The following is a 26,643-nucleotide window of genomic DNA, read 5'->3' as shown; positions in this document are numbered from 1 at the left end:
TGTCCCTATTCGGCAAGGTTGCAGAAGACACCTCAGATTTCTTGCAGGATCAGAGCATTATCAATTCTCAGCATTGCCCTTTGGCTTATCTACTGCGCCCAGAGTATTCACGAAATGTCTGGCATCAGTAATTGCACACTGCAGACTTCAGGGGATTCAAATCTACCCATATCTGGATGACTGCCTTATACAAGCGGACAACAAGGAAAATTTGATAAAGGACTTGGACTATAACATCCACCTATTACAGGCCTTGGGATACACAGTCAACATCCAAAAATCAAGACTTGTTCCATCCCAAAGGATAACCTTTTTGGGTGCAGATCTAGACACAACCACCCAAATGGCCTTTCTCACAGAAGAAAAACAAAAACAACTTCTGGATTACTTCATGAATCTGACAAGACAAACTCAGCTAACTGCAAGGAAAATCCTGCAGGCCCTGGGTTACATGGCATCCTGCATAATTCTGATTCCACAAGCCAGGCTGCATATGAGAAAATTACAATGGTACCTAAGGAGTGTATGGTCTCAGCACAGTCACAGTTTGGAAACTTTGATACCAATCATTCCTTGCCTTCAAAAGGAATTCCTGTGGTGGGCTCTAGCCTGCCAGTCCAACAGAGGGTTGCCTTTCAACAAACCAAAACAAACCATCACCACGGACGCTTCAGACCGAGGATGGGGAGCACACATGGAGAGCAAATGTATCCAAGGCCTATGGTCTCAAGGGCAGCTGCGCATGCACATAAACCAAAAGGAAAATGCTGGCAGTGATGCACGCAGTTGAGGCCTTCAAACCTTTCCTCCATCAAGGCCACCTGTTAATAAGGACAGACAGCACCACAGTCATGTGGCACATAATCAAGCAAGGAGGCACGCATTCCTACCCTCTATGCAGGCTGGCCATGAATCTATGGGATCTATGCTTGAAACTCAATATCCAACTACAGTCCCAATTCGTGCCAGGGAAAGAAAATGCACTGGCAGACAGCGTAAGCAGAACTACCATGGATGCACACGAATGGATGCTGCACCCAGACATCTTTCTACTCATAACACAAGCATGGGGAAAGCCGGAGTTAGATCTGTTCGCTTCGCCCCACAATCATCAACTGAAGACATTCTGCTCAAGGACATACCACCCACAAGCTTGGAGGGTGGACTCTCTCTCTTTCAGCTGGAAAGGTCTAAAAGTCTATGCCTTCCCACCTCTCCCATTAATGTCCAAGGTTTTACTGAAAATCAGGGCAGAACAGCCAAGAGTGATTCTGATAGCTCCAGACTGGCCAAGGCAGCACTGGTACCCACTATTGAGGAGCATGTCACAGACAAAACCATGGCCTCTCCCCCTATGGCCACTTCTTCTGACGCAGAACAATTTCAAGATCATGCATCCCAACTTGAAAACATTGTAGCTAGCTGCCTGGAAAATTCCATAAACCCCCCTCAAAATAACTTATCACAGAGAGTAAAGGACATTATTATGGAAGCTCGCCGGCCTTCCACAAGGAAGACATGCTCAGCAAAATGGAAAAGATTTTTCATTTCGAACACAACAAAAGGCTTAGATGTGACAGTGGCGAGCATGGCACATATTCTGGAATACTTAGCAGAATTGTTCCACAATGGCCTGTCCTATTCTTCCATTAAGATTCATGCCTCAGCAATTTCAGCAGAATACAATGTTGATCCACCTATCTTCTCACATCCTCTCCTCAGGCAATTTCTGAGAGGAATCAAAAACATCAATCCTCCAAGGAGACCCCCTTTACCTACTTGGGATCTCAACTTTGTGCTGGAGAAACTAACACTTCCTCCCTTTGAACCAGCAGCATCGACGGATCTACAGTTTCTGTCTTGGAAAACTGCATTCCTTCTGGCCATAACTTCAGCAAGAAGAGTATCTGAGTTACAAGCTTTAATGGCAGTACAGCCATTTCTTATCTTCCATCAGGACAGAGTTTCATTGAGAACCAATCCTACTTTTATGCCAAAGGTAGTATCTAGGGTATCCTTGAACCAAGCTATTCACTTGCCTACCTTCTTCCCAAATCCACAAAATAAAGGGGAAAAACTTCTGCACACTCTGGATATACACAGACAGCTACGCTACTACTTGGACAGAACTAAAAGTTACAGAAAGACTGACCAACTCCTTGTAGCATATGCTGCTGGGGTACAAGGAAAAGCAATTTCCAAGCAGACAATTTCAAAGTGGATAGGAAATTGCATTCGATTTTGTTACTCCTTTCATGGAAAGACTGTTCCTGCAAACATTAGGCCTCATTCCACAAGGGCCACAGCCACCACTACAGCCTTCCTAAGAGGGGTGGCTACCAAGGACATTTTAGAAGCTGCTACATGGAGCTCCGTGCATACATTTGCCAAACATTACAATTTACCTTTGTACTCCAGATCCAGAGCAGGTTTTGCTACAGCAGTCCTGCAGGGTATCTTAACTACACCATCCTTTTCTTAGTACCTCCTCCCCCAGATTGGCTATGGTATTCTACCCATATGTTATGACTGCAGATGCATCCTTGAAGGACATAGTACAGTTTTGTACCTACCATAAATGTAGATGTCCGATAGATATGCATCTGCAGTCAGGTTTACCCTCCCTCCTTCCCCTCTGTGGTATTCCTAGGGTGCTTACCCCTCTATTAGCTAGCTGGGGGATCTATTATGGTGTATTTGTTTGTGTGTATATATGTATATATTTTGGAAAATGTTTGGAATTTTTTGCATTCCTCCAAATTTGGCCTTCCTAGAGGGCATCTGGCATCTGGGGCAAGAAACACTGAGGAAAATGGTGTCGGCTGATGCTTTTATACCCCAGACGCTCTGACATCGGGGAAAGTGCGACATCAGCCAAGGCCAGACCCAGACTTTGGAATCCGGCCGACCGAAGGGCTGCCTGAGGCAGGACAAACCCATATGTTATGACTGCAGATGCATACCTATTGGACATCTACATTTATGGTAGGTACAAAACTGTACTTTCAGCAGCATCTTGCATTGTCAATTATTTCAGATCTGTTTCTTCAGGGACTGTTAGAACTTGTTCCACCTAGATAATCAAAGGGGAGTACTCCAGACTTGTCCTAGTTGCCAGAAAAGGAGGACTTTGGGACCAGTTTTTGGACTTATCCAGACTAAACACCTTCCTAAGTGTTCTAAAGTTCAAGATGTTCGAAAATCTTTCCTTTCCTTCTGTCAAGTATTTCTAGTTGCTCTAGATCTAATGAAAGCATATCTGTGTATCCTTAGTCATACAAAACAGTTTTAAGATTCTGTGCATTGGGTTTTCACTTGTAATTTACTACTGTGCTATTTGGATTGTCTTCATTTCCAAGGGTTTTTACAAAATGTGTAGCCCCTGTCATAGCTTTCTGCATGTACCAAGGCATCTTTTCTTTGGTTCTCCGTCGTGGCATTTCTACCTTTAGCCAAGGTTTAGTTTTTGAAAACTTCCTATCTGTGATGAATCTTCAAATTAACATAGCAAGTGAGATCTTACGAGCTCCTAGGATTTATGGCATTAGCAGTTCTATAATGAGTTGGGCCCAACACTGTGAAGATTCTCTACCCTTTACAGTCCCTCTGATGCATTTCATAAAGAAAGGTTTTTGTTGCATCCACCAGGTAATAGTCCTGTGGGTTCCTTTTCTCATAATATTCTCTGACAGTAACACACTCCTCAGCTTTTGCACGTTTTGGAGAGGAATTTATTCCAAAGGTTTCAGAGTTGGGGGAGTTTTGGCTAACCAAGACAAAAAGTAGCATATAAACATCAACAAGGAAATTGCTGTAATTTACGCCTTTCAATCTGAGGAACCCAAGACACCTTCAAGTAGTGACAGACAGTAGCACTGTCTTGTGTTACATCAACAAATTGGGTTGTATCCCTGTCTGCATATATGCTGTGGTAGGCTGGCAGCTGTTAATTCAGCACAACCTTTTTCTTCAGCCTGTTCGCATTTCCTCAAAATAAAAACATTTTCCAGTGCCCATTTTTCCTCTATTTTTTTTTTTAAATACTTCCCGCATTTATACAAACACACACAGCCCTGACTGTGACCCAGGAAAGAGACGCTGTGGTCAGTGAAGTAACTGAGGCTGGGAATGAGGTGCTGGATACAGTTGAACCCCAAACAACTAAAACTGTCTGCTCCGATGATAGAATTTTAATATCTTTTAGGGATTTTTTTGTTTTATTTGCAGCAGATATTAATGGAGGCAGGAAAACCTGCTACTAGAAAACTGTATATTAGTAAGTGGAAAAGATTTTCTAGTTGCTGCCAAGAAAAGACTCTGCACCCATTTAGGGCTAGTGTTTTTCTGGGTCTGCATTATTTGCACCTGCTACTGTCGTATGGTCTGTCTTGTTTCTCAGCCAAGGATCATTTGTCAGACATTTTAGTCTGTCTGCCCATGGATCCCTTAATGCTAATTCTTGCTGCTGAAGTTGCCTTTGGCTATACAAGTTGTATCCTGCCAAGGTTCAATAACCAGTCAGCTTCACAGAGCTCTTGCTCCCTCCCCCATGTACAGTGTGATTGCTGATTGGCTAGCTGAGGTAAATCTGCACTCAGACTGTAGAAAATAAGGAGTTTCTTGTTGCTTCAAGAGGAAGCTGTTCTGAGACTTCACAGGAGCAGGAGTTGGCTTCAAGCTTCATTTCTGGCAGATAAGATATTTTATTTGCTGACTAAATGCGGTATTTCACAAGTAAGACAACCAGTATTTTTTCAATGTCATAAACTTTGTCAGAGACCAATATTTTTGGAAGATGACCAAGTATTGAGGGCTAATTTTATGGTAAAAAATATACTGCTGTTGAATTTTTATTTGTGTGTTTAAGGTTTAAAGATTGGAAAATATTTTACAGACGGAAAATGTTTTAAATTGAATACTTGTGTGTACTTTTGAGACAAACTGCCTTCAGTTCTTTCTGTCAGGGCACTTCGGAAAAGAGGCTTTAACTGCTGACAGGGTTCTTTGTGTACTGCTAGTCTTTTACTGTGGTAAGGGACTGTGTGGGAAAGTGTACTGCTTGTGAACGCTTTACTGACAACTTATCTTTTGATCTGTTTGTTGTAGCTGCACTCATCAGTAATCAGACTTCTTCCTCAGCTACAGCTTCGGTATTTATTCATATCTTGCTGCCTGTCCTCCCCACTGTATGTAAAAGTAAACTCCAAAAAAAGTAAGGAGTCTTTGCCATCCTAGGTTCGCAGTGTCTCAGCCATTGGTGGTGGTGCTGTGGCGACCAACTGTATTTCTTCAGACCACTCATTTGTTGAGTTCCTTTGTTGTAGTCTCTTCAACCATCATGAACCATGGGTCAGTGTCCCATCTGGGTACAGAACCATTGTCTTGAGTCTCACAAATACTCCATTAAGTTCTTTTTATGGTAACTGGGAAATAGACCTCTTGCTAGGGGTGAAGTGCCAGCTCCTAGTCTGTCTTATTACAGGGAAGTCTCTTAAAGAAAAATACAAACAGGTTAGACATTGCTTATATGGTGTCTGTTCGTTGAGGTGATTTATTTACATTAGCCAGGAAATTATTGCAGGCTCTTCTTCAATCCTGGCCTGGAACTCAGAATTCCTTATCAGAGTGCAATTTCAAAAAAAAAATCCTGTGGAAGGTTTGTAAGCAGATTCAGAAAAGGAGATGAGACTTTTCTCTTGGAGATTCCCATGCCCAAAACTCTGATTCTGAAGAAAGTTGGTCCTCTTCAGCTCCCTTAAAGGGGTTTTCCATTTCAGAAACTATTTCTGGGATCAGTTGCATACTTTTATAGCAACAGGTAGCTGTTCCCCCCTTAGCGGAAAAGAATACTGTACATTGCAAGTTATGTCACGTACTACACCCATCCCTCCTGTTTTGCCATTTTCAAATGATAAACGCTCCCTATACTAACTGTCAATCTTCAGTCCCTAAAAAGGCAGATAGACCTTGTAAAGCACCTCAAGCTAACAAAGTAACCAAGAGTTTGCTAATGAAGTAGTCTTGACAGTTTAAGCTACTTCAGAAAAAGGTTTACTTTGGCTGATGTTCATCATGTTTCACTGTTGCAGTCATTGCTCTTGGGTTATCCTGCTGGCAGGCTACCCGCAGTCGGCCTGAATTCCAAAGTCTTGGTCCGGCATCGGTTGCTGTTGCCTCTTCCCTGACGTCAGTGCGCCAGGGGTATAAAAGGTGCAGCCGACGTCATTTTCTTCAGTCTTTCTTGCCGTGCGGTGCCCGAAGCAGAAGCAGTTCGCAAGTGCCGGTCGGCCGACTCCTGACATTTTCGTGTTCGAATTTCAGATCCAAAGTCTTCAATTAAAGCTAAGTACCCCGTTGGGGAAACTTTTTTCTTGCTTCAGACCAATGTCAGAAAAAGTTAATAATTGTATTTCTTGTGGGAAGCAAATACCTCATAAGGACTTCCATTCTTATTGTATTCCTTGCCTAGGCCCCGATCACGACGTTGCTAATTGCAGGTTTAGTGCTAGATTTAACCAACGCACTATTAAGCGTCTGTACGATTTTGCATTTCATTACTTTGGCCGAAGATTTAATTACACAATGTCGTCGGACAGCCATCTAACTACCACAATTCACAAGAAACGCAAGGAAAAGGACAGGCATCCGAGGTCCAAAACTGAAGAGGCTTCTTCTAAGCCAGTTGCCGGTTCTCAGTGAGGCGCTTTCGCAGCCCCTGACGCCCGCTACCTCAGAGCCGCAGGCCGCTTCTGACTCCCACGTGGAGCTGACTAGGCCACTGGAAACTCAAGGTATTGGACACTTGGAAAATATTCCCTCAGATGGGTCCGGAGCCACTGAGCAGGCATCGGCTTCTGAGGGTGTTTTCAGGCCTACACAGTTGTATATAAAACCGACAGCTTCAAAGGCAAAGACTAAAGCACCACTAAAGACAAAGAAACAAGTGCAACAAGCCCATGGACTGGCCTCCATGCCTAAAAAGCAGATGCTCAAAATGGCCGAAGACCTAATTACTTTTATTAGGGGTTACCATCTCCCTCCTGATAAGAGGCCTAGGTAGGAGAGACAGACTATGAATCTTCAGATCGGGTTCCATTTCCTCTGACTCCTCTTCTGAACAGGAATACTCTCTTCCTCCCTATGAGGATTCTGATGCTGAAGAATCTATCCCTTCAGCCTCTCCTCCTGAGGATTATTCTTTTGGGGAAACCCTGCATACCATGAGGGAGCACTTCCACTGGGAGAGTGAAGACTACTCAGAATCTAAGAAAAGGCTCAGAGACTTTCTTTTACTAACTCAGCACCGGCCTCTTCCTATTCCCCCCTGTTTTGGACATTGTAGATGTATTTTCGGAGTCCGGCCTGTGTCCTGACTCTCTACCCCCTGCACCTGTTAATCCAGATAGATACTACAGGGTTCCAGATTCACATAAATTTCTTTATAAAAACCCTGCTGCTGACCCAGAAACTATTTCTCGGGGTCCCAAAGGGGTCAAGGCTTCCACTGCACAAAACCCTATCCCCTCTGATAGGGATTCAAGGGCACTGGACAGATGGGGGAAAATGGTCTACACTTCTGCTACCTTGGCTGTGAGGGCTTTAAATTGTCAATTTCATATGCTTAAATATCAGCAATACTTGACACTGCTTAAAGAGAAAATGTTAAATTCTGAATGTGCAGAAAACAAGGAAATGCAGGATTTATTGCATGCAAATGAGCAAGTGGGAAAGCATACTTTGCAGTGTGATTTTGATTCTCTGGAGGCCTCTTGCAGGGCCGCTGTTATGGGTTCTGTCATTAGAAGGCATGCTTGGTTAAAGGAACAGAATCTGTCTGATCATGTTAAAGCAAAATTATTAGATGCTCCATTACAGCATGATACTTTGTTTGGTGTTAAAGCAGAAGAGGTGTTGAAGAAAATGGAGGACAAAGTGAAATCTATGCAGACAGTTAAGGATTTCTTACGGGTGCAGCCACCCAGATTTATAAAGAACTGGCCTGCAAAGAATTGGTCCTTTCCAGTGTCAGGCCACAAAGAGGCAGATACAGACGCCCCAGAGGCAGATCCCAGTCCCAAGGCTCATACAGGCCTAAACAATGGGGTGCTTCTACCTCCAAAAGCGGAGAAGACAAATCACAGCCATACAGGAAACAGTCCCAATGACTTTCCTCTGTCAGCACCAAGCACTTCTCTTTTGGCAGCCCCCTTAAGGGGAAAGCTAGCACTTTTTTCACAAAATTGGCACATGATCACCCAGGACAAATGTGTCTTGAATAATAGTGTCTCAGGGCTACAGGTTCCACTTTCACACCCTGCCAAGGGCAAAAGGTATGCCAGACCTGCCACACAATCAATGGGCAGAGGCACAAAAGCAAGTTTCATCCCTCATGGACATGAGGGCCATTCAGCGAGTATCACAGCCAGAGCAGGGACAAGGATTTTACTCAAGACTTTTCTTGGTACCCAGAAAGGACAAAGCCTGGAGACCAATACTGGACCTGTCTATTCTAATCACATTTCTAGACTGTCCAAAATTCAAAATGTTGACTGTGCAGCAGCTTCTGCCCATGCTGGGCAAGAAGGCTTGGCTTGTAACTTTGGACCTAAAAGAGGCATACCTGCATGTCCCAGTCAGACAGTCTTGCAGAAGATACCTCAGATTCATAGCTGGTTCAATGCAATACCAATTCTGTGCACTGCCCTTTGGCTTATCTACTGCACCCAGGGTCTTCACAAAATGCCTGGCACCAGTAATTGCATTTTGCAGCCAAAGAGGAATTCAAATATATCCTTACTTGGACGACTGCCTTATTCAAGCAGAGAAACAAGGACATTCTACTAAAACATCTGGCGTTTGTAAAAAGTTTACTAATTTGCCGAGGGTACACAGCAAACGAAAATAAATCAAAAGTAGTACCCTCTCAAGAGGTAATATTCCTGGGTGCAAGCTTAAATACGACTGCCCAGATGGCTTATCTCACGCCAGACAAAGGCAACTGACTTCTTACTCAAAAATGTTGGCAACAAAGACCCAGTTATCTGCACGAAAAATTCTGCAGACTTTGGGCTTCATGGCATCCTGCATTCTGCTAATTCCATATGCCAGAGTGCATGTGAGGAAACTTCAATGGTATCTAAAAAGTGTTTGGACTCAACATTGCCACAGCCTGGAAACATTAATTACCCTCATTCCCTGCCTGCAACAGGAGTTTGATGGTGGGCACAGGCCTGTCACCACAACAAGGGACAGCCATTCACTTTACCCACAGCTAGGCAGGCTCTAACAACGGATGCATCAGATTATGCCTGGGGGGGCCCACATGGCAGGAAAATGTATTCAGGGCACATGGCCCGCAAGCCAGATGCATCTTCATATCAATCAAAAAGAGATGCTAGCTGTTCAGAATGCCCTGACTGCTTTCAAGGATCTTCTTCATCCAGGACAACTACTGATAGACGGACAATACTACAGTCATATGGTACATAAACAAGCAGGGAGGCACACATTCCTACCCCCACTGCAGACAAGCCAGGACTTTGTAGGACACAGCATTGACTTATCAAGTTCACCTGCAAGCAATTCCTGCCAGGAAAGATAAATACTCTGGCAGACGAACTAAGCAGAAACCTCATGGATCCACACAAGTGGAAACTGGATCCACATGTCTTCAGCATGATAACAAGGAAATGGGGATGCCCAGACGTAGATCTATTTGCCTCCCCTCACGACTGCCAACTACAGAGATTCTGCACAAGGACTTATCACAAGCAAGCATGGAAAGTGGATGCCTTATCCTTCCACTGGGAAAACCTAACAGTATATGCCTTTCCTCCACTGCCTTTCCTCCCCAAGGTACTCCTAAAAGTCAGACAAGAGAAGCCAAAAATCATACTGATTGCCCCAGACTGGCCACGCCAGCACTGGTACCCAATCCTAAAGATCTTGTTTCAAGGTCCAGGCTGGACATTGCCTCAAATTCCTCACTTACTGACCCAACAAAACAGATCCTGCACAGCCAACTCAGGACCTTAAATCTGGCAGCATGGCGGATAATGTAGCCATTCAAAACACTCCTCTCTCCAAAGCTGAGATGGATGTTATTTTGGAGGCCAGGAGGCCCAGTACCAGAAAATCTTATGCAGAAAAATGGAAGAGATTCGGGCTTGGAACCAGGCACAAGGAATTAACACGTTTGTACCAAATATTCCTCAAATTTTACAATACTTAACTGAGATGCTGGACAAAGGCCTATCCTTTTCATCAATTAAGATCCATGCCTCTGCCATTTCAGCCCATTACAATACGGAACCACCTATCTTTTCTCATCCTTTAATAAGGCAGTACCTCAGAGGGGCCAAAAACATAAGACCTCCAAGGAGAGCACCAATACCTGCATGGGACCTCAATTATGTCTTGGAAAAACTCACACTGCCTCCTTGTGAGCCAGCCTCAACAGCTGATATAAAATTCTTATCTTGGAAAACAGCTCTGCTCCTAGCAATAACCTCTGCAAGACGAGTCTGAGTTACAGGTACTCATGGCTGTGGAACCTTTTATCATTTTCCATCCAGACAAGGTTTCTCTGAGGACACACCCAACATTTATGTCTAAGGTGGTGTCTAGTGTGGCCCTTAACAAAACCTTTCACTTGCCTACCTTTTATCCAAACCCACAGAACAAGGGTGAGAGACTTCTGCATTTTTGGACATACACAGACAGCTACGCGTCTACTTGAACAGAACTAAAGCTTTCAGAAAGATTGAGCAACTTTTAGTGGCATATGCTGCAGGATCACAAGGAAAGGCCATCTCAAAACAGACTGTTTCAAAATGGATAGGCCATTGCATTCGTTTCTGCTATTCACAACATGGCAAATCAGTGCCTAAGGGCATTAGGCCTCATTCAACCAGAGCAGCAGCCACTTCAGCCTTCCTCAGAGGAGTACCAACCAAGGACATCTTAGAGGCTGCAACTTGGAGTTCAGTGCACACTTTTACAAAGCACTACCACTTACCTCTCTACTCTAAATCCAGAGCAGGCTTTGCCACTGCAGTTCTGCAGGGCCTCATAGCCTCTCCTAATCCTATTTAGCCCCAGCCACCCATCCTCAGCTTTGGGATTCAACCCAAGAGTAATGACTGCAACAGTGAAACACGATGAACATAGTACAGATGTTCTTCGTCTTCCCTTGCTGCAGTCCTGACAATTGGGTATAGTCCGCGTCCCAGTCGGCCCGAATACCAGAGTATACGTCAGGGTAGGCGTCGGTCATGGCCTTAGACTGGCGCGTCCAATGCGTCAGGGTACTAATGCGCATGACCGACGCCATTTCCTCAGTCTTTTGCCGCATGGTCCGATGCAGAAGCAATTTAGTGCAGGTTGGCGTTCTGAGATTTTGAGTTTCAGACCGAATACAGAGTTGGCAACATTTTGTTTTTCTTGCCTCAGTATTTAACCGGATGTCAGAAAAAGTGAATAACTGTATTTCTTGTGGGAAGCAGATACCGCATAGGGATTATCATACTTTGTGTATACCTTGTTTAGGGCCTGAGCACGACGTTGTTGGTTGCCGCTCTTGTGCTAGATTTAACAAGCGCACTATTAAGAGGAGGCTTGATTGTGCTAGGTTAGTGTTTGGGAAGCGGATACTCCGACGCCTGCTTCATCTAAAAGCAAGGACAAAACTGAAGTCTAGGGTGAGGAACCGCAGTCCCGGACGGGTCCTTTAGAAGGCTCAGGGGAGCCAGAGGTTTTGCCAGGAGTCTCTATGGAGTCTCAGGCAGATACTTTACTGTTACAGGATGTGCCCTCTCAGGAGGTAGGCCAGGCTGAGGGGCTTCTCAGGTAACTGTTCTTCCCTCTCTTCCCAAGGTAGTTAGGGCCTCTCCTTCTGTTGCCAAAGCTTCTTTTAGAGGAAGGCCAAGTTCAGCTTCTGTAGGGGCTTCTCCTAGCATTTCGGCTCTGTGCCTAAGAAACATATGCTTAAAATGACAGAAGATTTGATTACTCTGATTAGAGGTTCTATGCCCCACCTGATAAGAGGCCTAGGGTGGAACAGGAGTTTGATAGTTTTGAACAGTGTTCACAGGCAGTCTTCTGTGGAAGACTTGCAAGAGTTCCTACTTATTCTGATTCTGATGTGGATGATTCCACTCCTTCAGCTTCTCCTCCTGAGGATTTTTCATTTTCAGAGACTCTTCACTCCATGAGGGAGCACTTTAAATGGGAAGGCCAAGATTACTCTGACTCCAGAAAAGGCTTAGGGAATTCTTGTTTTGCCCCAGCATAGGCCCTTAGCTATTCCTCCTGTGTTGAATGTGGTGGAGGATAGAGGCTTCTCTGAACCCTGATTCCTTGCCTCCTGCTCCTGTTAAGCCTGATAGGTATTATAGGGTGCCCGAAGCTCATAAGTATTTGTTTAAGAGTCCCAGGGCGGACCCAGAAACTGTTTCTCAGGGGCCTAAAGGTATTAAAGCTTCTGTTGCTAAAAATCCTGTACCCTCTGATAAAGAGGCAAGGGCTTTGGATAGGTGGGGTAAGAAAGTATATACTTCTTCCACTCTAGCCATGAGGGCGTTGAATTGTCAATTTCATATGCTGAAATATCAGAATTCTCTCCTTTCACAATTGAAATCTAAGGTGGATGCTTTGGAAGGTATTGAGTGTAAAGAATTGCTGGATTTGGTTCATGTGTCTGAACAAGTGGGTAAGCATTCTTTGCAGTGTGGTTTTGATGCTGTTCAGGCCTCCTCGGGGGTGGCTGCTACTAGTTCTGTTCTTCGCAGACATGCATGGTTGAAGGATCAGAATTTAGCTGAGCATGTTAAGACCAGGATTTTGGATGCTCCTTTACAGTCTGATGTGTTGTTTGGACCGCCTGTGGAAGCAGTTTTAAAGAAAATGGAGGACAAAGCTAAGTCTATGCAGACTGTTAAAGATTTTTGCAGGTGCAGCCTCCGAAGTTTAGTAGAAATTGGCCTGCTAAGGGGTGGACATATCCTGCTTATGGTTCCCAGTCTAGGGGTAGGTCTTAGGGGCAGGGCTCAAGGGTTCGTTTAGGCCTAGATCAGACAGTTCACCTGCTCAGACTTCTGGTGAGGGCAGGGGTCAGTCCTTCGTAAGCAGAACCAATGACCTGCCTTTTCAGCTGCCAGTGGACTCGTCTGGCAGCTCCTTTGGGAGGAAGATTGTCTCTTTTCAAAGAAATTGGGATTTAATCACTCAAGACAGATGGGTGCTGGATATCATTCATCACGGGTACAGATTTTATTTCCACACAATGCCCCTTTCAAAGGCATGCCAGATGTTCCTCCTCCACAAAGAAAAGAGGCTCACAAGCAAGTTTCTCAGTTACTCCAGATAGGGGCTATTCAGCCAGTCCCTATGTCAGAAAGGGGCTTGATTTTATTCTCGCCTGTTCCTAGTACCAAAGAAGGGGAACACGTGGAGACCAATTTTGGATTTATCTATCCTCAACACTTATCTGGACATTCCCAAGTTCAAGATGTTGACGTTACAGCAACTGTTACCTCTGCTGGGCAAGGATCACTGGATGGTAACTTTGGATCTCAAGGAAGCTTACCTTCATGTGCCCATAAGGCTAAGTTGCAGAAAGTATCTTTTGAACTGGAGATTTTCATTATCAGTTCTCTGCATTGCCCTTTGGCTTATCTACTCAGAGTATTCACAAGGTTCTGGCTCCAGTGATAGCTTACTTCAGGCTTCAAGGCATTCAAATTTATCCTTACTTGGACGACTGCCTGATTCTGGCTCAAGAAAGGAACACCTTCTACAGCATCTGGAATATGTCATAGCAGTGCTAAGATGCCTAGGGTATTCTGTGAGCGAAATAAAGTCCAGTCTAGTACCCTCTCAAGACATGTGCTTTCTGGGTGTGAGACTGAATACAGCAGCCCAGATGGCCTTTTTAACCCCGGACAAACAAAACAGTCTGTCACTTTACTTCCATCAACTATCTCATCAGTCCGTGCTGACTGCAAGGACAGTCCTTCAAGCATTAGGGTTCATGGCATCTTGTATTCTGGTGCTTCCCAATGCCAAACTGCATATGAGGAAGCTGCAATGGTATCTCAAAATGTATGGACACAGCACTGCCAAGATTTGGACACTGTCATTCAAATAATACCTTGCCTTCAAAAGGAATTCTTGTGGTGGGCTCAGGAATGTCTCTAAACAAGGGACTCTCTGACCCGGCCAGAGAGTCAGATTTTAACGACAGATGCCTCGGACACTGCTTGGGAGCTCATCTAAATGGAAAGTGGATACAAGACAAGTGGCCTGCCAGACTACAGCATCTACATATCAACATGAAGGAGATGTTAGCAGTCCAGTTTGCATTGATGGCGTTCAAGGAGTTACTTCTTCCAGGGCAGGTGTTGATTCTGACAGACAACACAACTGTCATGTGGTACATCAACAAGCAAGGGGAACACATTCTTATCCTCTATGCAGGCAAGCAATGATTTTATGGGAGACTGCGTTAAGCCTGCAACTGACTCTTCAGGCAAGGTTTCTGCCAGGAGCACAGAACTCCCTAGCAGATGTATTAAGCAGACAAATCATGGATCCCCACGAGTGGAAACTGGATCTTCATGTATTTCAGAAATTGACAGTGTCATGGGGAACTCCAGACATAGATCTGTTCGCTTCTCCACTAAACCACCAGCTGCCAAAGTATTGCACAAAGGGTTTCATCACACAGCTTGGAAAGTGGATGCTCTGTCTTTCAGTTGGAAAACCTTCATGTCTATGCCTTTCCACCTCTACCTCTTCTTCCAAAGGTATTATTAAAGGTCAGACAGGACAGGCCAAGGATGATTTTGATAGCTCCAGATTGGCCTCGGCAACACTGGTACCCACTTCTAAGGAGTCTTGTAAAGAAGCCTCCATGGCCTTTACCTCTGATTCCTCATCTGTTATCTCAGAAGGACGGTCATCTGCTCAATGTCAAGCTTCAATCTCTTCATCTCACAGCTTGGCATATTCTGTGTTGAAGCATGGTAGGTCTCAGCTTCCTCAACAAGTTTTAAATGTGATTATGGAAGCTAGAAGGCCTAGTACTAGGAGAGAGAAAAATGGAAGAGATTTTTATTTTGGAGTACAGCAAAGAATTTGGAGATTTCAGAGCCTAATTTGAGTGTGGCTCTTCAATATCTTACTGAATTATTGGACAAAGGTTTGTCTTTCTCTTCCATAAAGATTCATGCTGCAGCAATTTCAGCTCACTATGATTGTGACCCACCTTTGTTTCGCATCCTTTGTTCAAGCAGTTTCTTAGTGGGGCAAAGAATATAAGACCCCCCAGAGCTCCTACTCCTGCTTGGGATCTCAATTTTGTGTTGGAAAAACTTACTCTACAACCTTTTGAGCCTGCAGCTACTGCTGAATTGAAATATTTGTCATGGAAGACTGCTTTTCTGTTGGCTATTACTTCTGCAAGAAGGGTGTCTGAGTTGCAGGCCCTTATGGCAGTAGAGCCCTTTTGATTTTCCATAAGGACAGGGTATCATTACGTACTAATCCTTCCTTTATGCCTAAGGTGGTTTCTAGTGTGGCTTTAAACCAAACTATTCATTTGCCTACGTTTTTGCAGATCCTCAAAATAAAGGGAAAAGATTTTGCACACTTTAGATGTACACAGGCAATTGCGTTATTATTTGAGCAGGACTAAAGATTTTAGGCAGTCTCAGCAGTTACTTGTTTCTTTTGCTTTAAGTTCACAGGGCAAGCCTGTGTCAAAACAAACTATTTCTAGGTGGATTGGCTTTTGCATTGCATTTTGTTATTCCCATCATGGCAAAGAGGTTCCAGCTGGGATTAGGCCTCATTCCACTAGGGCTACTGCCACTTCAACAGCATTTCTAAGGGGTGGCAACTAAGGATATTCTGGAAGCGGCTACTTGGAGTTCAGTGCATACTTTCTCTAGGCATTATCACCTGCCTATATACTCTAAGACTAGAGCTGGTTTTGCCACAGCTGTTTTACAAGGCATGTTGTCAGCTCCTGCTACTTTATAATTTGCCAGCCTCCCTTACCTCTGCTTTGGGATTCTACCCAATTGTCAGGACTGCAGCAAGGGAAGGCGAAGAACATAGTACAGTTTTGTACCTACCATAAATGTAGATGTTCGAGGATTCCAGTCTTAGTGCAATTTACCTCCTCCTTCCCTCTGTGTTTCAGGGTGGTTGTGTAGGTGAGTTTCCATGCTTATATTTTTGTATATATTACTGTATATATTGTACATGTTTTTGGTGCAGGTTGTTTTGGGACTTGTCTTTTGGGTCTTCTGACATCTGGGGCAAGAAAAGACTGAGGAAATGGCGTCGGTCATGCGCATTAGTACCGCTAAGGCTGACGTGCTGGCGTCGTCTAAAGCGCCATGACCGAGCCTTATACTCTGGTATTCGGGCCGACTGGGACGCGGACTATACCCAATTGTCAGGACTGCAGCAAGGGAATCCTCGAACATCTACATTTATGGTAGGTACAAAACTGTACTTTGTGTACCTACCATAAATGTAGATGTTGGAGTGTATTCACTGTTGCAGTCCAGGTTACCCTCCCACCATCCCCCCTTTCTTTTGCTGGGTCTTTTCTGTACCTCTCTATTATATACAACCTATGTGGTGTATTTGCTTGTAGATGAAGGAAATGTTTACCTTAGTGCATGCATGTTTATTGGCATAATTTTTAGCCTACCCTTTTGGGGGGCACCTGACTTCTGGGGCAAGAAAAACTGAAGAAAATGGCGTCTGCTGCATCTTTTATGCCCCTGGTGCACTGACGTCAGGAAAGAGGCAACAGCAACTGACGCCGGACCAAGACTTTGGAATTCAGGCTGACTGCAGGTAGCCTCCCAGCAGGATAACCCAAGAGTAATGACTGCAACAATGAATACACTCTAACATCTACATTTATGGTAGGTACACAGCTGTACTTTCTGCTACTCTGTTCAATTTCTTCACTGGCTGCTTCTGAATTTTAGATTCTCCTGTTAGTTTCCTCTTCCCCTTTCTTTTAGTCTTTCCAAATTGTCAGCGTGGATTGATAGAAGGGCACATAATCTTTTCCCCATCTAGACCCTCAAATGGTTTTCCATATCTGCACGGAGCGATTGTTTTAACACACACGAATATCCAAGATGAGAAGAATCCAAACAGGCAAAAATCCATCACCTGCATCTAGTACTGATCTTATAAAGATTTGGAATATAGGACCAACATGGCAGACTATCAGCAGCCCTCAACCTCAAAACAAAACCTGATGGATTTTGGCTAGAAATCTGATAAACTAATCATGAGGTAGTTGGAACTGGCGACTGAGTAAGGGACTATATTTTAAAAAATGGCAAAAAGATACAGGAAATAAACATTGTCATGGAAATGGAAAGAAATTTTCCAGGACTTGTAAGACAGGGAGAGAAGAGAAGAACCTTCACAGGTGCATGTGTCAGCAGTGGGTGATAGTGTATTTTGCCATATTGGTCTATTTGGCTATTTGTATTCCCCTTCTAGATCCCAGATGGTTTCCAGTTTCCAGTAGTGCTTAAATGCCAAAGGTTGTTCTCCAAAAATGCCTACAAAGCCTCCTTTGGGTAAGAGGCGGACTCTAAGGGTAGAAGAACCAGTCCTATTTGTGGAGCAGGACTTCTCCATAGAGACTAGGCTGAAGTGAAATAAATTTGTTCTCTATTTTAGAGTCCAGGTGTCTAAAACTAAGAATCTGATGTCAGTTTTCATTTTGTCTTTAATTGATGGGTTTGGATCTGATCCCTGGGATCCAACTCAGCCATTACTAAAGCTCGTGGCAACTAAGAACTCTCAAGCTTCTCCCTTACCCACAATTCCCCATCCCCAATTACCTCAGATTTTGTTTGCTGCTTTTCAGTGAAAGATTTGGTTTCCAACACTATTGAGCAATATTAAGGTAAATTTATAAAGACTTCATTTACTTAATTCTCCTTCCTATGTTTAGATTAAGTATTCCACTTATGTCACATCCCTTTTGCGTGTCTTGTGCTAAATTTATTTCTTGTACTCGCGTATTTCTTGATACTATTGTTAGTATAGTTTTCTTAGTACTACATTTTATGTAGTTTCTCATGCCATTGTTAGTAGCTGATGTTCATTGTTTCACTGTTGCAGTCATCACACTTGGTTTATCTGCCTGAATGTAGCCCTCAAGTCGGCCCGAATACCAGAGTCTTAGTATTTCTGCGTCGGATACTGTCACTTCTTCCATGACATAAGATCGTCAGGGGTATAAAAAACGCAGCCGACGCCATTACATCAGTCTGTCTTGCCACGGAGCCCGAAGCAGAAGCAGTTCGCAAGTGCCCGTTGGCCGCTACCTGAAATTTTTGTTTGAGTTTGTAATCCGGAAGTCTCCTAAAGCTAAGTACCCCGTTGGGGACCCTTTTGTCCTGCTATAACCAATGTCAGAAAAAGTTAACAATTGTTTTGCCTGTGGAAAGGAAATACCTCACAGAGCTTTTCATTCTTACTGCGTCACCTGTTCAGGCCCAGACCACAACGTCCCTCTCTGTCGGTTTTGTGCCTTGTTTAATGCCTGAACCATTTGTTTCAAACTTTTTTTTTATTCTGTTTACATGGCACTTGTGTGAATAAATTCTTTGGAAGCACTACTGCCATTTGGGACTCGGTGCTTCTTTGAAATTTTATCCTTGGAGTTTTGTTCATTGGTGCTAGTTTGTTTTTATTTGTTAGCACCGATGACTGACGGCAAGTATGGATGTTTCCACACACAGTGATGAAGCAGAGAAGCGTAATCTTACCCAACTACTGGAGCTGATGAATGAGCGGCTGGAACGCTTGGCAGCCAGAGTGGATTCGGTAACCAGCTTTAATGGCAACTCATCTACTACGAACATGGACCGGTTGGGGTCTTCTGTACACCATATGCAAAAATCAAATCCCTCTCAATCCTCAGTAAATAACCAAGAGAGGAATTTACTTATTGGTGAGCCTAGTGGGACTTCTACTAACTCAGCAATAGATACTAATGAAAGAACATCTCTACCAGGATTAAACGATGCACATGATATTACAAACTGGCTGAGTGATGAGCTTAATCTGGAAAACCCACAGGCAAGTAATAACACTGACTTCTTTAATGAAGGGAATAGTTCTTTGGTTGAGAAATTGAAATTATTTGATAAACTTTTGAAAATTAAAAAATTGCAACTCGAACTCAACTACTTTAACAAATGCATAAAAGAAAAAATAGCTCCAAAAGGGTTAAGATACTGTTCGTACCCTACGGGTTTGAGTGAAGGATCTGAGTTCCATAAAGAACTATTACAATTATTTAATAACCAAGGTTTAGACCTATTAAAATTTATGGTTAAACATTATCAGATAACAGTCAATAAAATAACTTTAGAGACTTTAGCCTTGGAAAGATATATATAAAAAATAGGGCATTCAATCGGTATCAATATGACTATAACCGAACCTTCAGCATAGCACAACAACCTGAGAAACTGAAAAACACCAAGGTCAAAAAACTACAGAGAGATCTGAAAGCTTACGCAGAGGGTACTGCATACCCAAAACTTCCAAGTTCACAGAACAGTGTGAATTGGAATGGGGGGAGAGCAGCCCTCTGAACAGAGACATTTTATTAGACAGGAACAACATACAGTACCAAATAGGGCAGGTACACCCTGGAATGAAGAGACTAACAGTGCAGATTTCATCATTGATGGTATTGTTTTTAATGATGTGCAAAAGGAGAAACAACTAGGGGCCATAACCATCAAGGTCAAACACCCCCCCCCCCCCGCAATATTATGATCAAAATCAGTGGCATCAACAACAACCACAATAACAACAAAAAAATTACAGAGGGGGGAGGGGGAACATTTGGAATCCCAACCCACAATTTCCCCCCAAGAAGAGATGCAACACCCGCAGCAACAACAGGAACTAACATTTCCACCATGTAAAGTAATGTTGAATGATGGAGACTTTAAAATTTACAACTATACGGAATGCCACATTGAGACTTTAGTTGAACTGTTTTTGAAGGGACTCACATTTGTACCAACGAACAAATGTAATCTTGCTGAATTACTGATAGACTTTAAATTGTTTATTCGTAAGTTAAATTTGACTGTACTGATGGGGAATTCCTCATACAGTAATAATGAACTAAGGGTAGCCAGTACATTTAACCCACCATGTAACCCTATTATTATGTTTGAGTTCTTATGTGAACATGAATTCAGGCAGATAGTGGTTAACAACAAACAAAGAAACCTTGAAAATATAACTTTAGAAGAACGGCATTTGTTAACACTATTTCGTACCCTTCCAAAAAGAGGGGGCTTAGTAGTTATGTACAAGGAAGATTACAATAGGAAAATGGTTTCAGTATTAGAAAAGGAAACCTACGAAGAAGTGAGCTTGTCAATTAAACAGGGCATACAGTAGAATCAAGATGCTCATCAGTGACTTATTTATAGATGGTTTAACAGATGTACACTTAAACCACTATCTAACAATGTTGTCCCCTAAAATTCCTCAGGTATTTGGTACACCTAAAATTCACCAGGGATTGACTGACCCACTTTTTAGAGCTTTGGTAGATGCCAGACAGTCTGTCACATACCCTTGTGCAAAAGTTGTAGATTTAATATTGAAGAGATATGTGGAAAAAGAAAAACAAATTTGTAAAGACTCGTGGTCTTTTTTAGATGAAATTAAAACATTAACGTTTAATGAAGAATATAATTTTCTTACAGTTGATGTGTGATTTATACTCATCTATACCCCAAGACTTGGGGATAGAATGGGTTGTTGAGTTTATAAAAAATAAGGGGGCAACTGAAAATGATATTAGGTTGGTAGAACAACTGTTGGATATTATTCTGAAAAACAACTACATATTTAACAAACTATTTCTTCAGAAAATTGGAGTAGCGATGGGGTCCCCAGTAGGAGCGAGTTTTTCTAACTTGGTTATGGCCTACTGGGAATCTACCTTTATTTTTCAAAGTCAAATTTTTTATAAAAGATTCCTGGAAGATATCTTCATAATAATTAATGGAGATAGTATTATAGTGGATGAACTAGTTGAATTTTTTAATTCAACAGGTATTTTTCTAAAATTTACAAAAAACTTCCAAGAATGCAAGATCCACTTTTTAGATGTGGAATTAGGTAAAAACACACACAAAGGCAGATGGTACTGCAAACATTTATAGAAAAAGCACATACTCAAATTCTTTCTTGCACTTTACCAGTTCCACCCCCTACACCAGAAAAAAATCAGTTGTGAAGGGACAACTGGTACGTGCAGCTAGAATGATAAGTACAGAAAGTGAATTTGAGGAGGAATGTAAATTATTTTATGAAATGTTCACACATAGAGGTTATCCTACATGGTTCCTATCAGACATCTTTTATGATGATGATGATGATGAAGTAATGTTGCCTTCCTTAAGATCAAAAGTGTATTCTTTGTGAATGAAATCCAGCTGCTTCGAACACAGTTGCTCAGTTGCATCTACCTGAAATTTCTGACTGGAGTACTCCTTATTGAAACTACACACAGGATAGTTTTATGTCACAGGACTGAAAACTTAAGTGAGCATTTAGTGTGTCCACCCCCTTTCACATCAACTCAGAAAATGCAAGCATTAATAAAGATTTGCTTTTTTCAAGATGCTGCAATCTGTCATTCATTAGAAACTCTTACTGTTCAGTCTCTGTGCATTGCTACAGCATCTAGTAAACACAAAAATGAAAAAAAATAGTCTTGAGAAATTATGTTCAGGCAGTCAAAAGTAGAGAGAAAATATAGCTATATATTTGATGCACTCATTTTCTTTGGTTTTTAAACTATTGTTAAATCTGTAGATGCAGCAGTGTGAATACATACTTTCCTGAGTTAGTTTTTGCTGTTAATATATTTTCGTAGTCGGTATTTGAACACTGACTTAATTAAAAATTTGCTGTTGCACTTATATAGTTAGTATCTACACTACACCATGTGGTGTCACCAGTGCTGTGCTACATTATCTTGCTAGTTGTGCTTTAAACTCTTTTCTAAACTTAATTTTCACTCTACAGCATCACTGCAAAGTGTCTTGAATTTTGCATTCTGTGATATCAACAGAGGTGGTATGTGTGGCTGCATCTGGAGACTTAAATGGACACACCACAGTGGAAGTATGGGACCCATCTGTTAGTGTGTGGACTCACCTCACATAATTCCTGGTGTAACTTCAGTGAGATATCCAGTAGAATTATGCGGGTGAGTCCTTAGTAAAAAGTTAGTACAATTTTTTATTAACAAAATGCCCACATAATTTTAGAGTGGAAAATGCATTGCAGCACTTATGTTACAAAGTGCCACAGTGTACATCTAAAGTTGGACTTGTGCACTGGAAATTCTCCACAGCCGTTGTGATTGTGAAAGTCATAAAAGTAATTTGATTAAAGTGACAGACTACTACTCTGCTATTTGCTTTAGATTTGAAGATGTGTTGTCTTGTTTTTAAAATATGCAATAATAAAATTTTCTTTAGATGCACGTGAACCAAGTAATGTTGACCATCTGTTTTTTTTTACAGAGTAAACTAATTGCAGGCAAGATTATTCCTGCCATTGCCACAACTACTGCTGCTGTAGTGGGATTGGTCTGTCTAGAGCTTTACAAAATTGTCCAGCAGCACAAAAAGATAGACTCTTACAAAAATGGATTCATGAATCTTGCACTACCCTTCTTTGCATTCTCTGAACCTATTGCTGCTCCAAAACACAAGGTGAGTTGATCGTTTGATATAAAATTAACTGCCAACAATTATTTGTTCAGCAGTTTTGTTTGGAATAAAATGTTTGGCATTTGTTTAAAAATGTGTTTATTGCCAAGTGCTGTACATAATAAAACCCAAAACAATAAGTTAATATAGAGGAAAGCTAAAAATGAATAAAATGAGCATTAAATCAGCAAATGTAAAATATGTATGTCCTCCTTGGATGTAAGAAAATCCTCCTGCAAAGGAGGTTTAATACTAATCATGTTTTTTGTTGTTGTAAAAAGGTATTATTTCAGGGATTTCCTTAAAAAAATGTTGTAATCTTTTTCCAAGAGATCGAGGCAAGATAAATTAAAGGTAGCCTACCGGATGTTTCAGGCTTGACTTTTGGAATAGCCAGCACAGTTTGCCTACTGATACAAGGATTTTTGCACTGTTTCCTTAATGGCATAGCACTAGTAAAAATCCCTTCAACAAACATGACAGTCCAACAGAAAGGCATTTCCTAGTGTAAAATTAAAATATTGGCAAAAACATTCCAAGATAAATGCAGTGGAAGGTTTTCCCCAAAAGGATATTTTGTCTGCCTAGCCTTAAAAGAAGTGCTAGCTGAATCTGTTCTCTCTGAACCTGCAAAAGCAGAGCAATTTGGTGGCAAAAAGCGCTGAAGATTTTGGTGCCCAAACTGCCTTTTTGTTTGTGGCTCTGCTTGAACTACTGGCAGTTAGGGAGCATGGAAGGTGCCCTAAAGCTGTGAAAGCTGGTTGTTGGTCGTATAGGCAAGGATGTAACCCTTATAGCTTGGGTTACTGCAGCTGTGATATAAATGTTAAGTATTGTGTAAATGCTTAACTAACCAGGCATTACATGAAAGCCTCACTTGCTCCACACTGCACAATTTACCTCTCCAGTGTTCATGCAGTGTAGTTACTACATATGAGATATCATCATACAGCCATCATTATTATTCATTACTCATCAACCTTGTCAAGTAACACCAGCTTTTCCATGCAGTCTACTCTTCACCTCACACTTCATACTACACCTGTTTTGACTTCCTACAGCTAGCGTCCAACATATCCAGAGTTTCTACAGGTTATTCGTGGACTCTGTTCGCCCCTCTCCTGTTCCTTCCTTGCTCTTCGTCACTTATACTATTACTACCTTAGACTGCTCACTTAACTTTCTCTTCTCTTTCATTCCTGTGCTTTGTCCTTACCTAACCTAAATGTACTAGTTTGCATATGGGAGATGTAAATTAATCGTTTATTACCTTTGTGTGGTTTTACTGTACTACTTACACATTTTGTAACATGTTAGTTTCATAGGCAAGTATTAGGCTAGCTACCCATGCAGACCATTTTAAGCCTAGCCAGTTTCATTTTTTGTGCTCAAAATAAAATAACCTGTCCAATTTGGTTATAGATTGGCCTTGACAATGCACCATGGTTGATAATTACATATTACCCCTAAAGGAATAACTAGGATCATACCATCAATAATTTGAAGACCCATGCATGGGATAAAGCATTTAGGAGCTGCATCTGTCCGGTTAGTGCAGACAGTCCTGAGGTAAGTTTTCTGTTTTAGATCCATAGATCTAATTTGTGCTTGAAAATGATCATTGATGAACTTTGTTTTGTGGGGATGGTGTGTCTGCTCCATAGCAGCGGTATTCTCTGTGAAATATACCTGTCCCTCCAGAACATTCTTTTGATGCAGAAGGTACATTTGATCCCTAGACTAAGCATTCAATCCAACAATAATGGATCAGAGGATGCTTTTTATGCCAGACAAAGATCACTTCAGCAGTCCGTAGGATATAAAGTATAGTGACAGGGCTTTGAATTAATTCATGTAGGGCATGTTTAGGCTTTGCATCCTTTTAGTAAGTTATCTGTGTAGGTGTTCCAGTTGTTGCATACATCTGGATAGATACATGCCAAAGGGAGAATCTTATTCAGTGACCGGCCTAATGAAGGCTGAGTACAAGGGGACAATGGCCCCCTTGGATCTAAACACAATCCTTTTGTTTATAAGCTGTGCAGTATAGAATGACTTTCTTGCAGTAGACGCGTGTTGGTTAAAAGTTAGGTCACTGTCCTCATAACTTGTCAAATCCTGAACCAACTGGGTCATCTCTCAAGAGATGTGTTAACAAAGTGGTAGTTCCCTGGAGTAGATCATTTCCCAAAGGATGAAATAGTGGATTTTTTGGCATTTAGTTTCAGACCATGATTTTGACATCAGTTATTTGAGATGAACCTTCCTGCAGGATGGCCAAGACATTTAAGGATTCAGTGACTGCTCTTAAAGTCATCTTCAAACTGAGTAAGCCAGAACCCTTTGGTATTCTACTTTTACCTTAGAAAAGTAGTTGACAAATGAGAGGTCCTAGTGTAGAACCCTGGAGAACTCCACTGGCTCTATTTTGAAATATCTGAACAGTTGGCAGTCCATTGAGTGACGTAGGAGTTTGTTTCCAGTATCTGATGATGTCATTTTCATTCATTCATCAATATGGGTCTCTGATCAAACTTTGCCAATGTCTTTTAGATTCTTGGATCTGACTCTGAAGCTCCTCTCTCTGCCCATAACGCCCCTTGCTTGCCAGATACCTCAGATACAGTTTGCTGCCGTTAAATATGCCTGAAGGCATAAATAGTTACAATAATTATAACAAAAAATATAATAGAGAAGAGTAGGGGCTCAAGCTGGGAACAGTGATTCCCATCTACCTCATCAGGTCACTCACCAAGAATAAGTATAGGGGGAAGGAGGGTGAGGAGTTGAAGAAAGAATGAAAATGGATTGTATAGATGCGTAGTTATGGGGAGTACTTAACTTTAGTATCTGATGTCACTTGTATTCATTCCTGAACGTATGGAACAGTGTGTCCAGCTACCATAATCTTAGGTGTCCCTCATGGATGGATTTTCTGGAGAATCAGGGAACCAAAGGCAGCCCTGTTTCTGGATGTGATGCCCAACTTGTAATGAGCATTAAAGGTAAAATGTCAGTTTCAACTCTGGCCCAAAAGGCAGATGTAGCCATGGATCTAGTCAAATGGCCCTTTCAAGATTTAGGTAAGGACAATCCTGTTAGAGAATATGCGAAGGAAATGCAATCTGTTATCCATTTAGATAGGGTAACTTAACTGTCATTAAAGTTTTGTGGTTTCATATTCCTACTGGTTCTGGTTCCGGTTCCTTTGGAGTTTTGCTTTGCAACTTTGTTCTTGATTTTAGGGTCTGTATTAGATAATCAAACTTTCAAAAGTTAGTGTCATATGGTCGACACCATATGATCGAACTTTTGAAAGTTCTAATGTTTTAACGGAGCTCTCTATACAGCGCGGAATGGGAAGATTTCCCTTTTTTGCACTGTAGTGCAATCTCTGAGTTGGTATATTTAGAGAGGGGGGTTGAAACGTTCAGGTAGGTTATTTGTGTATTTTTTTTAATAGATATTCGAACTTTTAAAAGTTCGATCATATGCTGTCGACCATATGACAGTCTAACTTTTGAAAGTTCGATTGTCTAATATAGACCTTAACTTTTTAGGCACTGGTTTTCCCAATTTGTTTTTAGCAAAGGAAACAATTGATTAGTTTTTCAAGATCATTTTGTTCTATGCAAGTAAAAAGAAAGTTTCTCTGTGCTTCTAAAAGATGTACCATGTATTATCCCTTATTGTCAAATTTTGGAAAGAAGACTGGTGAATTTATTATTTGATTCATGTTTGACTCAGAAATAACTTTTAGCAGGAAGAACAGGTTTGTATGTAAAGTCACTTTGTCTTTGTGAAAAAAAAAAACAAATAAAGCAGTCTTGAA

At 41.9% G+C, this 26,643-nt stretch overlaps 1 protein-coding gene across 1 annotated transcript in view; it reads left to right on the top strand.

Annotated features, from left to right (window-relative positions):
* The window catches only part of UBA1 (ubiquitin like modifier activating enzyme 1), a 2,903,587-nt gene that overhangs the window by 2,551,992 nt on the left and 324,952 nt on the right, over positions 1-26,643 (top strand). The window contains exon 32 of the mRNA XM_044080725.1: positions 22,623-22,814. Coding sequence (XP_043936660.1) covers positions 22,623-22,814 — 192 coding nt within the window. The remainder of the gene's footprint in view (positions 1-22,622; positions 22,815-26,643) is intronic.

This window comes from Protopterus annectens, chromosome 8.part0 (assembly GCF_019279795.1).
Source record: "Protopterus annectens isolate FY-2018-M chromosome 8.part0, PAN1.0, whole genome shotgun sequence".
Classification (NCBI taxonomy): domain Eukaryota; kingdom Metazoa; phylum Chordata; order Ceratodontiformes; family Protopteridae; genus Protopterus; species Protopterus annectens.
Note: the sequence above shows the minus strand (reverse complement) of the source record. Positions and strands in the feature narration are given on the sequence as shown.